Genomic DNA, 12,219 nt, shown 5'->3' with positions numbered 1-12,219 from the left:
TACAAATTATATCTAACATAATAATAGTTTAATTTTATTACCAGGCCTTTTAATTTTATTACCAGGCCTTTATTGTTTATTTGTTCATTGGTTAGTTTCAATAGGATTGAAGTATCGCTCGGAGCAAGAAATCATAAAGGAAATAGAAATATGTCATAAGGATCTGAGATACCTACATAAATAGGTGCTGCTTATTTCTTTCAGCAAACTCGAGAGCGAAAAAGATGACAATAGTAAAAGCATAGATTTGTCAGCAAAATGGGAAACCGAAGTCCCGGGCCTTTTTCAGAACCTACTACTATGCCAGTAGCACAAAACCATTGCCACTTTTCAAGTAGGTTCTTATCTATGCAAGTAATTAAGGTCACTTCATATCTTTTACCCTTCGTCACACCACCCAGGTCTGGTTTCTAACTGCATGCGTTTGCCGGTATTTGGCCCTGGCCGGTACTTGGCCCTAGCCGGTACTTGGCCCTGACCACTGCTCTAACAAACTCCGCTGCTCTAGGTAACTATATCGGTGACTGCGTTTTTCAAATTCTCTTATGCCTGATGTGGTCACGCAGAGATACGATACGACAATAAGTTAAGTCCTCTCCATAGCTCGCTGAGTGACCTTAAGCCTTCTAGGTCCATAGTGTGCGACCACGACTTATAATTATAATATCCTTTGTCTGAGGACTGCTGATATTATGGGGACCTGCTTTACGGGTCTAAACTGAAAAAGAAAGAAAGAAGCTGTCTTTTTATTAGAAGTTTGGCTGCATATAAAAATTATTCATTTTCTTCATCTGTCATTGTCAGCAACGACATAAAACAATCAAAATCACATGTTACATGTAAATAAAAACATAACCTATAATATACCTCAAACGACCCCGAATGCAAACTAATTCAGTTATTTTAAAGTCAGCAGTGTAGCCTTAATCGTGTTTATTTCGTTTCTGAAATAGTAGTATTGACAATACACCTACAAGAAATATGACTGTTTGTATACAATGCGGTGGGGAACCAAAATACAAATGTCCAACTTGTTGTCAACCATAGTAAGTTCGAACATTTACCATGTACCATATTATACCTTTTAAAACGTACCATCTAGAACTCAGATATTATAATTTATGAATTATTTATTTTTAGCTGTTCAGTACCTTGCTGTAAACAACACAAGGAGACTCCATGTTCGCCTCCCCCAGTAAAGGAACCTAGCGCCCCACTCGAGACTCATAGACACACTACTTATGATTACCCTACAGAGGACACAGTTGCACCAGAAACATTAAAATTATTAGGTAAGTGTATGTAAATTGAATTGATTGAACAAAAAGAAATCTTGGCGAAAGGTCAGTTTGAGAATACTCTAAACTGACGAGCATTATAAAGATGTGATTAATGTGAAAACATATGCAGGGATCATAGTAAGGAGATAGATGAAGTTTCTGCCCCCACAACAGGGAAAGGCAAAAATTATAAATATATTGACATATTGACTGGAACATGGCTGAACTGGAGCATGTCCAGGCTCCATACAATGTAACTTCAAACATACATACATAAAATCCCGCCTCTTTCCCGGAGGGGTAGGCAGAGACTACCTCTTTCCACTTGCCACAATCTCTGCATATTTTCTTCGCTTCATCCACATTCATAACTCTTTTCATGCACGCTCGGCGGTTTCGGGTACTTTTGACCTGACCCTTTACCAGGACGTCCTTAATTTGATCAAGATATGTTCGTCTAGGTCTTCCCACTCTGACCTTTCCCTCCACACTCTCCTTGTATATCTGCTTAGTCAACCTGTTTTCATTCATCCTCTCCACATAATCGAACCATCTCAACATACCCTTTTCTATTCCTGTAACTGCATCTTCTTTCATATCACAACATTCCCCATTATCACGCTGTTCCTTATCCGGTCACTCAATTTCACACCCAACATACTCCTTAACACTCTCATTTCCACTGCATTTATTCTGCTTTCGTGCTTCTTTTGCCATACCCAACTTTCACTCCCATACATTAATGTTGGGGCCAACACGCCCCTATGCACAGCCAGTCAAGCCTTTTTGGATAGTTTCTGACTGCTCATAAAGGCATGCAAAGCTCCATTCACCATGTTCCCCGTGTTCACTCTCCTTTCAATATCACTATCACACTTGCTATCTGATGTAAACTTTGATCCTAGATATACAAACTCTTTCACTTGCTCAACTTTTTCTCCTATTATAACTTCAAACATACTTAAATTTTAAAGGTACCTATTGCGATTTTTATTTCAGAAAAATCTGCAGGTGTAAAGAAATGTTTAGAAAACCCTCATGTTCGGAAAATATTAGAGGAACTTGATAAGTCACCACACCCCGATGAATTAATCCAAGAATACATGCAAGAGCCTATTTTTACAGAACTTGTTGACGAGTGCTTAAGTGTTGTAGAGCCACCTGATAACAAAGATAAATAGATAATAACTCTCTCTCTTCAGCCCATCTCTACCCCTTGGGTGTAGGCCTCCTTCAAACTACGCCATTCATCGCGGCTCTGTGCCACTTGCATCCATCTTGTCCCTGCTATCTGTCTGATGTCGTCGTCCCAACGCATCTGGGGTCTCCCTCGGGGACGTTTTTCACCCCATGGTCGCCACTCGAGTAACCGTTTGCTCCACGTATCGGTCTTGCGCGCCATGTGACCAGCCCATTCCCACTTCAGTCTAGCCACGCGTTTGATAACGTCAGTGACTTTGCTCTGGTGCCTCAGCCACTCGTTTGTTTTGCGGTCCCGCAACGTGATCCCAACCAGTTTTCTCTCCAGTGCCCTCTGGGCCACACCTAATTTATGCAGTATGTCCTTGGCTTGGTGGTGGTAAGACCCAGGTTTCAGCACCATAGGTGAGAACTGGCAGGATACATTGGTCGAAAATGCGTGCCTTTTGTTCGGCCTTGAGATTCATTTTAAAGGCAAACTCGAGGTTGGAATAGGCAGCCCAGGCCAGCCGCACTCGTCTGTTGATCTCGTTCGCTTGGTTTTTCTTCCCAGTCACTATCTCTTGCCCCAAATATACGTATTTATCAACCTTTTCGATGGTGGTATGGTTGACTTTAATGGTTGCGTTAGAATCTGTGTTGGTCATAACCTTCGTTTTGTCCAAGTTCATTTCGAGGCCACATCGGGTGAAGGCGCCGTTAAGTTCTTCCATCATGCGTTGAAGTTCCTCGGGGTCATTTGCCAACAAAACGATGTCATCAGCAAAGCGCAAGTTATTTAGGCGATACCCTAGTATATTCAACCCACAATCCCCCCAGTTCAGGCTTCTTAAGATGTCCTCCAGCACCAAAGTAAACAATTTTGGCGAAAGCGTATCTCCCTGCCGTACGCCCCTCCCAGATAATAACTATTAGTCTAAAAAAATAAGTTATAACATCTCTTCCATGTCTGTTTTAGAGCCACAAAAGATAAGTAAGTACATGGTATAGCTATTAGTCTAAAAACAATAACTGAACATCAATGACAGAGAAATTTGACCCCTATTCATACAAATTGTTTAGTTTCTTTGCTATACCTATTAAACTGTATAAAATGTGTAAAGAGAAAAATCTTGGACATTCTAATTTCCTACTGAAACAAGTTAAAAAAAATAAGTACTTTACTACTACTTACTACTTTATTACTAGTATTATAGTCTACCTAGTTAGGTAGACTAATACTTTACTAGTATTATAGTCTTCCTAGTTAGGTAGACTATAAAGAATAGTACCTTTTTTTCTGGAAATTCCATCCAGCTGCAGTATTTCTAAAACCTGATATGTTTGGTAGGTACTATTGGTGATACAATGATCAAATCTATGAAAACCTTAAGAGTAATGTGGGCATCCATCTCTGCTGAGACAGAAACCTGTTTAGCTCTATGATTAAAACAGATGTTTAAAAATGTTATTTCAACCCGATCTTTGGGAAAGCTAAAATAAGTTATAATTGTTTAAATGACATTAAGGCTTTCAGAGGCACATAATCATCTTTGTATAAATTTATACTAAGTAATAAATGACATATGTATTGTGATTTATATGGATAAGATAATTAAAAGAAGTGATAAATTCTTTATTATTTTATTTTCATTTGGCAACTAAACAATTAATTTTTCAAATACAAATATACACAAAAATAATCATTTATTATTTTTTATTATCCATCAGAAAGAGCTAGTCTTAACATATTCTCTAGCTGTATAGATTTCTGTTTTTCTTCTTCCAATTTTTCTTCAAGCTGTTTAACAGCTCTTTCACAATCAATGAATTTTGATATACTTTCATCATGTATTTTAATACTTTCCTCAACTAAAGTTGTATCCTTATCCTCCAATACATAATCCATTGAATCCAATTCAATTTTTCGTCTTTTGGCTTCAAGATAACAATCTAATTCATCTTCGTATTCTATAACTCTGTGTTTAATTCCAGCTATAACATCAACCTCATGTAACCAATGCCCATTCCGATATTGTTGTAACACCGATGGCTCATAAATTACAAACCTATTATCAAAGGTATTCAATCTATTGATTTTCTCATATACAATAATATTCAAAATGTCTACAAGATTATAATTAGCAAAATATTCACTGAATTCTTCACATGGCATATCCAAATCAGAAAATTCGTTAGGTAAGACTGCAACTACCTTGCACACAACTTCTTCAGAATTGTTAAACCAGTCAATTTGCTTACAATAATCTCTGATTTGTAGTTGTAATGTCGGAACGTCTATTGCTTTAAAATCTGTTCTAGGATCAGGTAACTTTAATTGTATCATCATATTCCTTACTGCCGATATGTTTTCCGTATTTCTTGCGCTGCTTGGTATAAATTCATAAGGTTTTGGATATGGTGATATGTTATCTAGAAATTCTTTGAATTCCAATGGAAATGGAGGATAATTGAATAAACGTTCATCTGTAACAACTTCAATTAATTTGTCAACAGCAATATTGTAACATTTAACTAGTCTTTTTATATCCTTCAGGATTGTATTTACTCTATTATCTCTATTAGACTTCAACATACACCATATTTCATTTCCTAAATATCTTTGACATAATGATTTCAACATATCTACCTCCAGATTTGGGACTAGTGGATACATTTTTGCAATCCATTTCAATGCGCTCTTTGTACACGAGTTCATAGAATTAGCAATATTTTGCGATTCTACATTAAATATTTTAAATGCTGATATAACCTTCTCACTCAATAAACTTGAAAGAGTAGATTCTATAGTTTTCTGCATTGAATCCTCATTCATTTTTGGTAAAATGATAGCTATTGGTATTATCTGATACGGATATTTATGATTAACAGTTTCTTTAATTGTTTCAATATAGTTTTTGTCAAACTCTGTGAAATAAAACAGCAATCCATTGGTACCTTCCACTGCTTCAACATTATTTCTTTTTTGCCATATTAAACTGATAGAAGTAGCAAAGTCTATCAAATTATTCCATGAATATTTTTGCACATGTATTAGGCTGTCGGAAATATCATGTTTCTTGTTGTCACAGAAGGCGTCTAAAAGCCACTTTACTGTATTTATCTTTTTACACATCCACTTGTCTGTTCTTGGCGCTACTAGAGTTAATTTCCAGAAAAAACATTTTTCGTATGGGTAGTTAATATGTTTCATCCGCTTGAGGAGTGGAGATTTGATAATTTCCATAACATTGAATGGTTGAGGCGAAGGGCACTGTTTTAATTCTCCAGTGAACCTATATCCCCTATGAATAGCATTCATGTTTTTCAAAGCTGATTGTTCTACAGTTCGTCGTAAAAGGGCAGCTTCTTCTACTGGTGTTTTATCAGCCAGCCAGACTGGAGTATTTTCTAGAAAACATCTTCTTTTATAATTTCTCATTGACTGTTTTTTCCAAATACCAAACCATTTTCTCATAACCTTTTCAGATCTATATTTCTCCGCCATCATTTCAGAACGACAAATTTCATCACATAGTTCTCTTAGGATCTCTTCAGACAAATTTTGCGCATGTGTCATCATGCCTTGAAAACTGTCAAATTCTTCTCTTAAAATGCTCAAGACTTCTTGATCCTTTATTTCGTCTACGAGTTCTTCAATTAATTCACACGCCTCTTTATCCACTTTTATCCGAAACCGCCATTCTTCTTCTTCCTTACGTTTCAGTTCGGTAATTCGTTTCTCTTCTTCTATTTTCTTTCTTAGTTCTTCATTTTTCCTTTCCTCGTCTTTGAGACGTTTTTCTTCCAAGCGCTTCATTTCTTCTTCTTTGCGTAATTGCTCTTGACGTCGCAACTCTTCTTTTCTTTGCTCTTCTATTCTTTCAGCTTCTTTCCTTAACTGTTCTTGCTCTCTAAATTCTTCTTGTACTCTCTGTTTTATATCATTTTCCTCTTGTTCTTCGGTTTGTTGATATGGATCAAAATCATATACTGAACTGAATTGAGGTTTGTTCACAGATTTAAATATATCAGCAGCAACGGAATTCTCTTTATTTTTGGTGTGGAATATGGAATAAGCTTTGGGTTCTGATCCATTAACTGTATTGCAGGCACTTTTGAACAGACTTCCTGGTGATAGTTTGTTTGAAGTGTTTTGACCAAACGTACTTTCGGTATTATTTGGTTTATTGACTACAGGCTGTGTATCAAATGAGTTCTTTTTGTTAAAACTAGAAAATATACTGGAAGGATTTTGAGCACCAGAATCTTTATCCAGTTTTGTAAATACATTACCAATATTACCAGTACTGTCGGGTTTCACAAAGTTAGTTTCATGTCCTTTGAAAACACTGAAATTATTATCAATACCAACATTTGATTTCCCAAAAATATCATTACCATTTGTAGTACCTAATTTAGGAACTGTAAAAATATTTCCTTTATCAGCATTTGCAGTACTGAAAACTGAACTAGTTTTGGAATTTGCCAAATCAAATGTTGCTGGTTCTTGAGGCTTGGAAAATATAAATTTGCTTCTATCATTAACAATCATTATTTTATCTGATGATTTATGTAAAAGTTCCATTGGCGCAACAGGAATCGCGGGTTGGAACAAGTATGTTCTTTTATTACCAAAACTGTCCATAGAGTTTGAAGACTTCTTAGGTTGAATTACTTTTATTTCTGGTTTTGAGAAAGTATTATTTGTTTTATTTTCAATTACTCCCAATATTCTACCTCCTTGTGACAATCTTTGAATTTCGGTTTTTAAAGCTTTAATATCTCTGTTACTGTCATTAAATGTATTATATCCTAGATCTTCGGCAACAAGGGCTGCATCTTTTAATCTTCCATCGCTGTTAAAACTTGAGTATCGTTTATGTGTTCTGTAATCTGGGGCTGGCAATGTTCCGCCCGCTATCACAACAGCAACAGAACTGTTTCGCTTTGACTCTATTAAGTTGATTGCTCTCGCTGTTGGGTAGGGATCACTATCTTCTATGAACTGGTTCCTATCTAGAATAACCGTAAGTTCCATGTCGTCTACCTTTGCGAATCTTAATCCATAGTGATTGATAAAAGATTTCATATTTTCAACGGACTCGAAAGCTAGAGCATTCATTAAATCTTCGGCCGGAAATCGCGATCCCCCTCTGGGTGCGTAGGCTTTGACGATTCTAGCCAAGGCTCGGGCGCGGACATCGTTGAAATACCGCAACAAAATGCAAGCCTGCAGGTATGTAGCTTTCTCATTTACCAATCTAAAGAACCTCACATAATTATTATTATCTATGGCATTGAAGACTTTGATTGCGAACACTATCGCGTCAGATTTCTGTATTTCTATTGGCAGTTGTTTTATCTGTAACAAAAGTTATCATTTTAAAGATATGAGAGTTATGAATGTGGATAAAGAGAAAAAAGTATTGCAGGGATTGTAGCAAAAGATTTGTCTCTGCTTATACCCCCAGAAAAGAGGCATGATTTATTTATATATGTACTAAACTTGCCTCCCACCAAAAGTTTGCATCGCCTAAATTGAGCAGTGCAATATATCCTCTGAATTCAGCTTCTCTGGGCTTTTCCTCTGGTCCCACGTCCGCATACATATGTTTGAGGGTCTGTAGGCACTTGGTGAGGTTGTCTGTGTTGAGTTTCTGGTCAAACTGCGTGTGCTCTAAGTCTGCCAGTCGGGCAGCGCAATGCGCGTGGAACCTAGCGCACATTTCCACTAAGCGTATTGATTCTGGAAAACAAACATGAATCATGACTTTGCGTCAACAAGCAAACGATGGAATATCACGCATTTGTTTTTTTTTTGGTTTAGATTTTTCTGTGACCTCTTGTGAAACTTACACCGAATTTAATTAAATAGGATCACTTCACTCTGCACTGGCCGCATAAAACCATAACTCTTGTTAAAGAAATAAAAACAAATAATTACAATATAATACATATTGTGGTTAACAGATACATACCACCACAACATAACGCTTGCTGGGTTATGTCCTTTCTGATACTCCGAAGCCTGTCCCACATAAAATGGAACCAGTCTGACAGAGTTACCTGAAAATATAATTTCATTTTACATGGCACTGAGTAAAAACAGAACAGCAAGTGTCATAATGTAATAATAAAGACATACATATAATCTCATCTGTATCCCTTGTGGGGTAAAAATAATAATAGAAACAACAGTCTTGAAAAGACTAATAGACCACATTCAGCAAAGTAGTAAATATAGTCTACATCACAACTGCATCGAAACAGAAAAGGGTAGGTTAATTATTTTGTTGTATCTCACATTACATCTTTGTAAAACTTTATTGTTTTCATTCACAGAGCAGTAACTTGTCAAGACTGATACAAAGCTATAATAACATTTTCAAGATCAAAATAAATCTGTACCTGTCTTCTAGTATCCACGATCTCATGCAGCAGATAGGAGCAGGTTCTCATGAGCACGGAAGCGGGTCTGAGTTCGTAACACAGCGGCATCTCTTGGTCGGCGGAACTCCGGCTGTACTGCTTCACGGCGCGCCACGGGTCCATCTGTCCGTCCGAGTCTACCACCGTTTCTAGAGTGAGAACCTGTTGATGCAAATATAATTAAACGTAAAAATTTAATTTAAAGGATTTTAAGCCAAGTTAATACCAAACTGACATAGTAAATATATGTATAGATATACCTATACATGCACAATCATACAAATTGTGTTAGCTCTCTTTCCTTTTGTGTTATCTCTTCTTTATTAATTGGAATGACTTGCCCATTTTAAACCGAGCACTTACAAAAAATCAAATTAACAGCTTGGTATCAAGTAACCATTAAGCCAAATATCCTCACATTTTGTCTACACCTAAGTTTAGACAACCACAATTACCTGATGTTCAGCCTGCCTGTGCAGCAATTCCTTTTCAGGACACATGTCAGGGCAAGTTCCGATGGTGGCGCCACCTACTTTGACACGAGATCCAGTACCGCCCCATGCTCTCAAAATTCTAGAAACAAAAAGAAAGTAATAGAAGACGTTAGACGTCACATTCACTGAGACTGGGGAGTAATTGTAGCATGTGTGTAATTCTATCTAACATGTACTTTTTATCATATTACGGTCAGGTTAAGAGTATCTGAAACTCCAAACTAGCTCGAAGAGAGTTATGAATGTGGATAAAGCGAAAGAAGAATGCAGGGATCGTGGTAAGTGGAAAAATGTTGTCTAAGCCTACCCCACTGGGAAAGTGGCGTGATTTTATGTATGTATTTATTAGTTTATTTCTATGTGTCATCTAAATCTATTTAGTTCAGGCAGTGACAAAATATTGTAAAAATTAAATACTAGCTCACCTGTCCCGAGCATCTAGTGTCCTCCACTGCTCATCAGGCGTCAGAGAGACTCTAGTCCGGAGCTGATAAAGTTCTGCAGCGGCTTCTGTGGTGTTCATAGTGGTCTGTGTCACTGGAATGCTCATTGGTGACTCTATCCCACTAGATGGTTGGGTACTAAAATGTAAATTAAGTTTAGTTGATTGATTGGTAAGAAATAAATGAATTGCAACATCTTTACTTTCTAGTGACAAACTGATTTCTTAAGGAGAATTGCTAGGATTCCAATTAGTACAACTACAAAGTCTTTATTGTGGATCACAGGTAAAATGGTCCGACAATATAATTTAGGGCAGCTTTAATATATACAGCTTGATGAACATATAGCCATTTTCATACAGTAAAAAACAAATTAGACTTACATTGTGACTTTCTCTCTAACTGGAATTTTCTTCCTCAGAGGAGACAGTTTAGCTATTCTTGTGGGTTTAGACATCTTGACCTCTGATTCTACCTCCATAGCTGAATAAGAAACATATATATTTAGTAATTTTTTTGTTTTATAATACCTACTATCAATGTCTAAACTTTAGTCAGATGATGATACTTCCAAAGTGAAAATTAGGGTCACATTTCAAAACTTACTATTCATAAGAATTGGGCTACAAATTAATTATATAAAAAATGAGACCTCATAGAAAATATGATAACAAGTGTTTACCATCACAAATATATATATTTATATATTACCTTCAAAAACAGTAGTGATCAAAGATACTATTAATTGTATTGATACTATTGTACCGAACTAACCTATCCATACTGTAGATGATTTTCAAGATCAACTATCTAAGATTGATTTGAAACTTCTGATACAACAAAGCTTTTATTTCTGGAAATTCGATGAAAGGGAAGCTCTGGCCAAAAGCTAGTATTAAACATAGAACTCACGCTTCTGCCGAGACACCCTATATGAAGGGCTTCCGCTCATTGCAGCCAATTCTTCCTCCAGATCGGAATCAGGCATCCAGTCTGGATCATCATCTCTCTTGCTTTTCTTTCTTCTGTAAATAGATCAGGAATAGAATTAAATCTTTCAAATTGTAAATGATATACTATTATTAAACTTTTATCTTGAACATAATAATCATGTAACCAGCAGTTTCTCAGGGCTTGGGTACTGACAGAATCATAAATAAAACCTGTGGAAGTTGGTTTTAGTTTGTGTCAGTAATACAACCAAATTAAGAAATAATGTGTGTAAGTTTGAAGTTCATTTCAACTCCAGTCTCAGTAGCATTACTGTTTTTTTTTTACAAAGTGCTTTTCAAATTGATAAAACTATGTTGCTGAATAACATTACTTAATTCATCAGTGAAAACAGTATACTGTCAAATAGTACTAGTTACATACATTCTTGCTTTGGTCCGAGTAACATCAAACATAGCACCTTCAAAAGCACCAGCATTTAGCAAAGCTCTTTCAGCAGATGTTGGTTGGTCATATTCTATTATACACATTTGCTTTTTAGGTAATAATCTGATTTTCTGCACTCGTCCAAATTTTGTAAAGTGTTTCTTAGATGCAGTTGCATCAAATAACGCTTCTGGCACATTGGAACAGCTGCAAATAAGTAATGAATAAATGACTAACCTTAAATAAAGTATGACAGAAAAATAAAAAAAGGCTATAGCTTACGTGATAGATGTTTTCGCATTCAAATTTGTTTCGGGACTTTTTAATTTCTTGATGGGGCTCACTGAAGGATCCATGTTTACCTTTACTAATAAAACACTATGATGACATTCGTAAAAATGGTAGGCAAAAACAAACTTGTGTTCGTCAGTACATACAAGCTCAAAAGTTTATTAATCATAAATTTCGGTATCAACTTATCCCGAATAAAGATATCACTTCACGTTTCTGTATTTATATATTTATTAATGTACAACAAAGAAAATGCGTAAAATGTAATTAATGTTAAACACAAGCTTTCTTTTCAAAATCGTGGGAAATATTTTTGATTTGACGTCTGTGACATTGTTGCCAACTGTCTTCGACAAAAAAGCGCTTGTTTGCTCCTGAACAAGCGCTAAAGACTTTAACGACAATTTTGAAGAGCCAAACATATACGTCGCCTGGGCCGACAAGCTTTGTACGACATTTATAGTAACATTAAAACCTTCTTCTTCGACGACCTTGTTTGCTTATACATATATTCGATTTTCTTCCTGAAATATTTGAATGAATTCAAACTACTTCTAAAAGTAGCGCTAGGTTTCTACAAATAGGTGCTACGCTTATGACGCTGAGCCGCTGATATGGTCAAAAAGGCCCTAGATTTATAAGATTAGTCAAGGGCGATCAAAGCACCGAGCTAGCAACATTGTCTGTGATTTGACATTGGTTTTAATGTCAGTCCGCGTCAAA

The 12,219-nt window shown here is 36.3% G+C and overlaps 2 protein-coding genes across 3 annotated transcripts; one reads left to right on the top strand and one right to left on the bottom strand.

Moving 5' to 3' along the window:
* The first annotated feature begins 830 nt into the window (after positions 1 to 830).
* On the top strand, positions 831 to 4,100 carry LOC106141332 (zinc finger HIT domain-containing protein 3). The gene is made up of 4 exons (XM_060947242.1): positions 831 to 1,046; positions 1,141 to 1,292; positions 2,280 to 2,470; positions 3,391 to 4,100. The coding sequence occupies exons 1-3, from the start codon at positions 982 to 984 to the stop codon at positions 2,459 to 2,461; spliced, it is 399 nt and encodes a 132-aa protein (XP_060803225.1). The 5' UTR covers positions 831 to 981; the 3' UTR covers positions 2,462 to 2,470; positions 3,391 to 4,100.
* On the bottom strand, positions 4,094 to 11,842 carry LOC106137030 (uncharacterized). Of its 2 annotated transcripts, XM_013337765.2 has the most exons (10): positions 11,488 to 11,842; positions 11,203 to 11,412; positions 10,741 to 10,853; positions 10,212 to 10,311; positions 9,811 to 9,966; positions 9,347 to 9,464; positions 8,871 to 9,053; positions 8,441 to 8,528; positions 7,973 to 8,208; positions 4,094 to 7,824 (listed from the first exon to the last, which is right to left on the bottom strand). In XM_013337765.2, the coding sequence occupies exons 1-10, from the start codon at positions 11,559 to 11,561 to the stop codon at positions 4,180 to 4,182; spliced, it is 4,923 nt and encodes a 1,640-aa protein (XP_013193219.2). In that variant the 5' UTR covers positions 11,562 to 11,842; the 3' UTR covers positions 4,094 to 4,179. The 2 variants fall into 2 exon arrangements, with proteins under 2 accessions (XP_013193219.2, XP_060803224.1); XM_060947241.1 differs by lacking the exon at positions 11,203 to 11,412.
* Between the last annotated feature and the right edge of the window lie 377 nt (positions 11,843 to 12,219).

Source organism: Amyelois transitella, chromosome 13 (assembly GCF_032362555.1).
Source record: "Amyelois transitella isolate CPQ chromosome 13, ilAmyTran1.1, whole genome shotgun sequence".
NCBI lineage: Eukaryota > Metazoa > Arthropoda > Insecta > Lepidoptera > Pyralidae > Amyelois > Amyelois transitella.
The sequence above is the reverse complement of the archived record's forward strand: the minus strand, read 5'-3'. Positions and strand labels throughout refer to the sequence as shown.

What these genes read in the sequence shown, in the direction of transcription:
- LOC106141332 (XM_060947242.1), top strand. Translation starts at nt 982, where the DNA reads ATGACTGTTTGTATACAATGCGGTGGGGAACCAAAATACAAATGTCCA. An exon ending in CCAACTTGTTGTCAACCATA is followed by an intron (nt 1,047 to 1,140) that starts GTAAGTTCGAAC and finishes ATTTATTTTTAG; the next exon opens with CTGTTCAGTACCTTGCTGTA. An exon ending in AGAAACATTAAAATTATTAG is followed by an intron (nt 1,293 to 2,279) that starts GTAAGTGTATGT and finishes TTTTTATTTCAG; the next exon opens with AAAAATCTGCAGGTGTAAAG.
- LOC106137030 (XM_013337765.2), bottom strand. Translation starts at nt 11,561, where the DNA reads ATGGATCCTTCAGTGAGCCCCATCAAGAAATTAAAAAGTCCCGAAACA. An exon ending in GTTAGAGAGAAAGTCACAAT is followed by an intron (nt 9,967 to 10,211) that starts GTAAGTCTAATT and finishes TTTACATTTTAG; the next exon opens with TACCCAACCATCTAGTGGGA. An exon ending in ATGCAAACTTTTGGTGGGAG is followed by an intron (nt 7,825 to 7,972) that starts GCAAGTTTAGTA and finishes CTTTTGTTACAG; the next exon opens with ATAAAACAACTGCCAATAGA.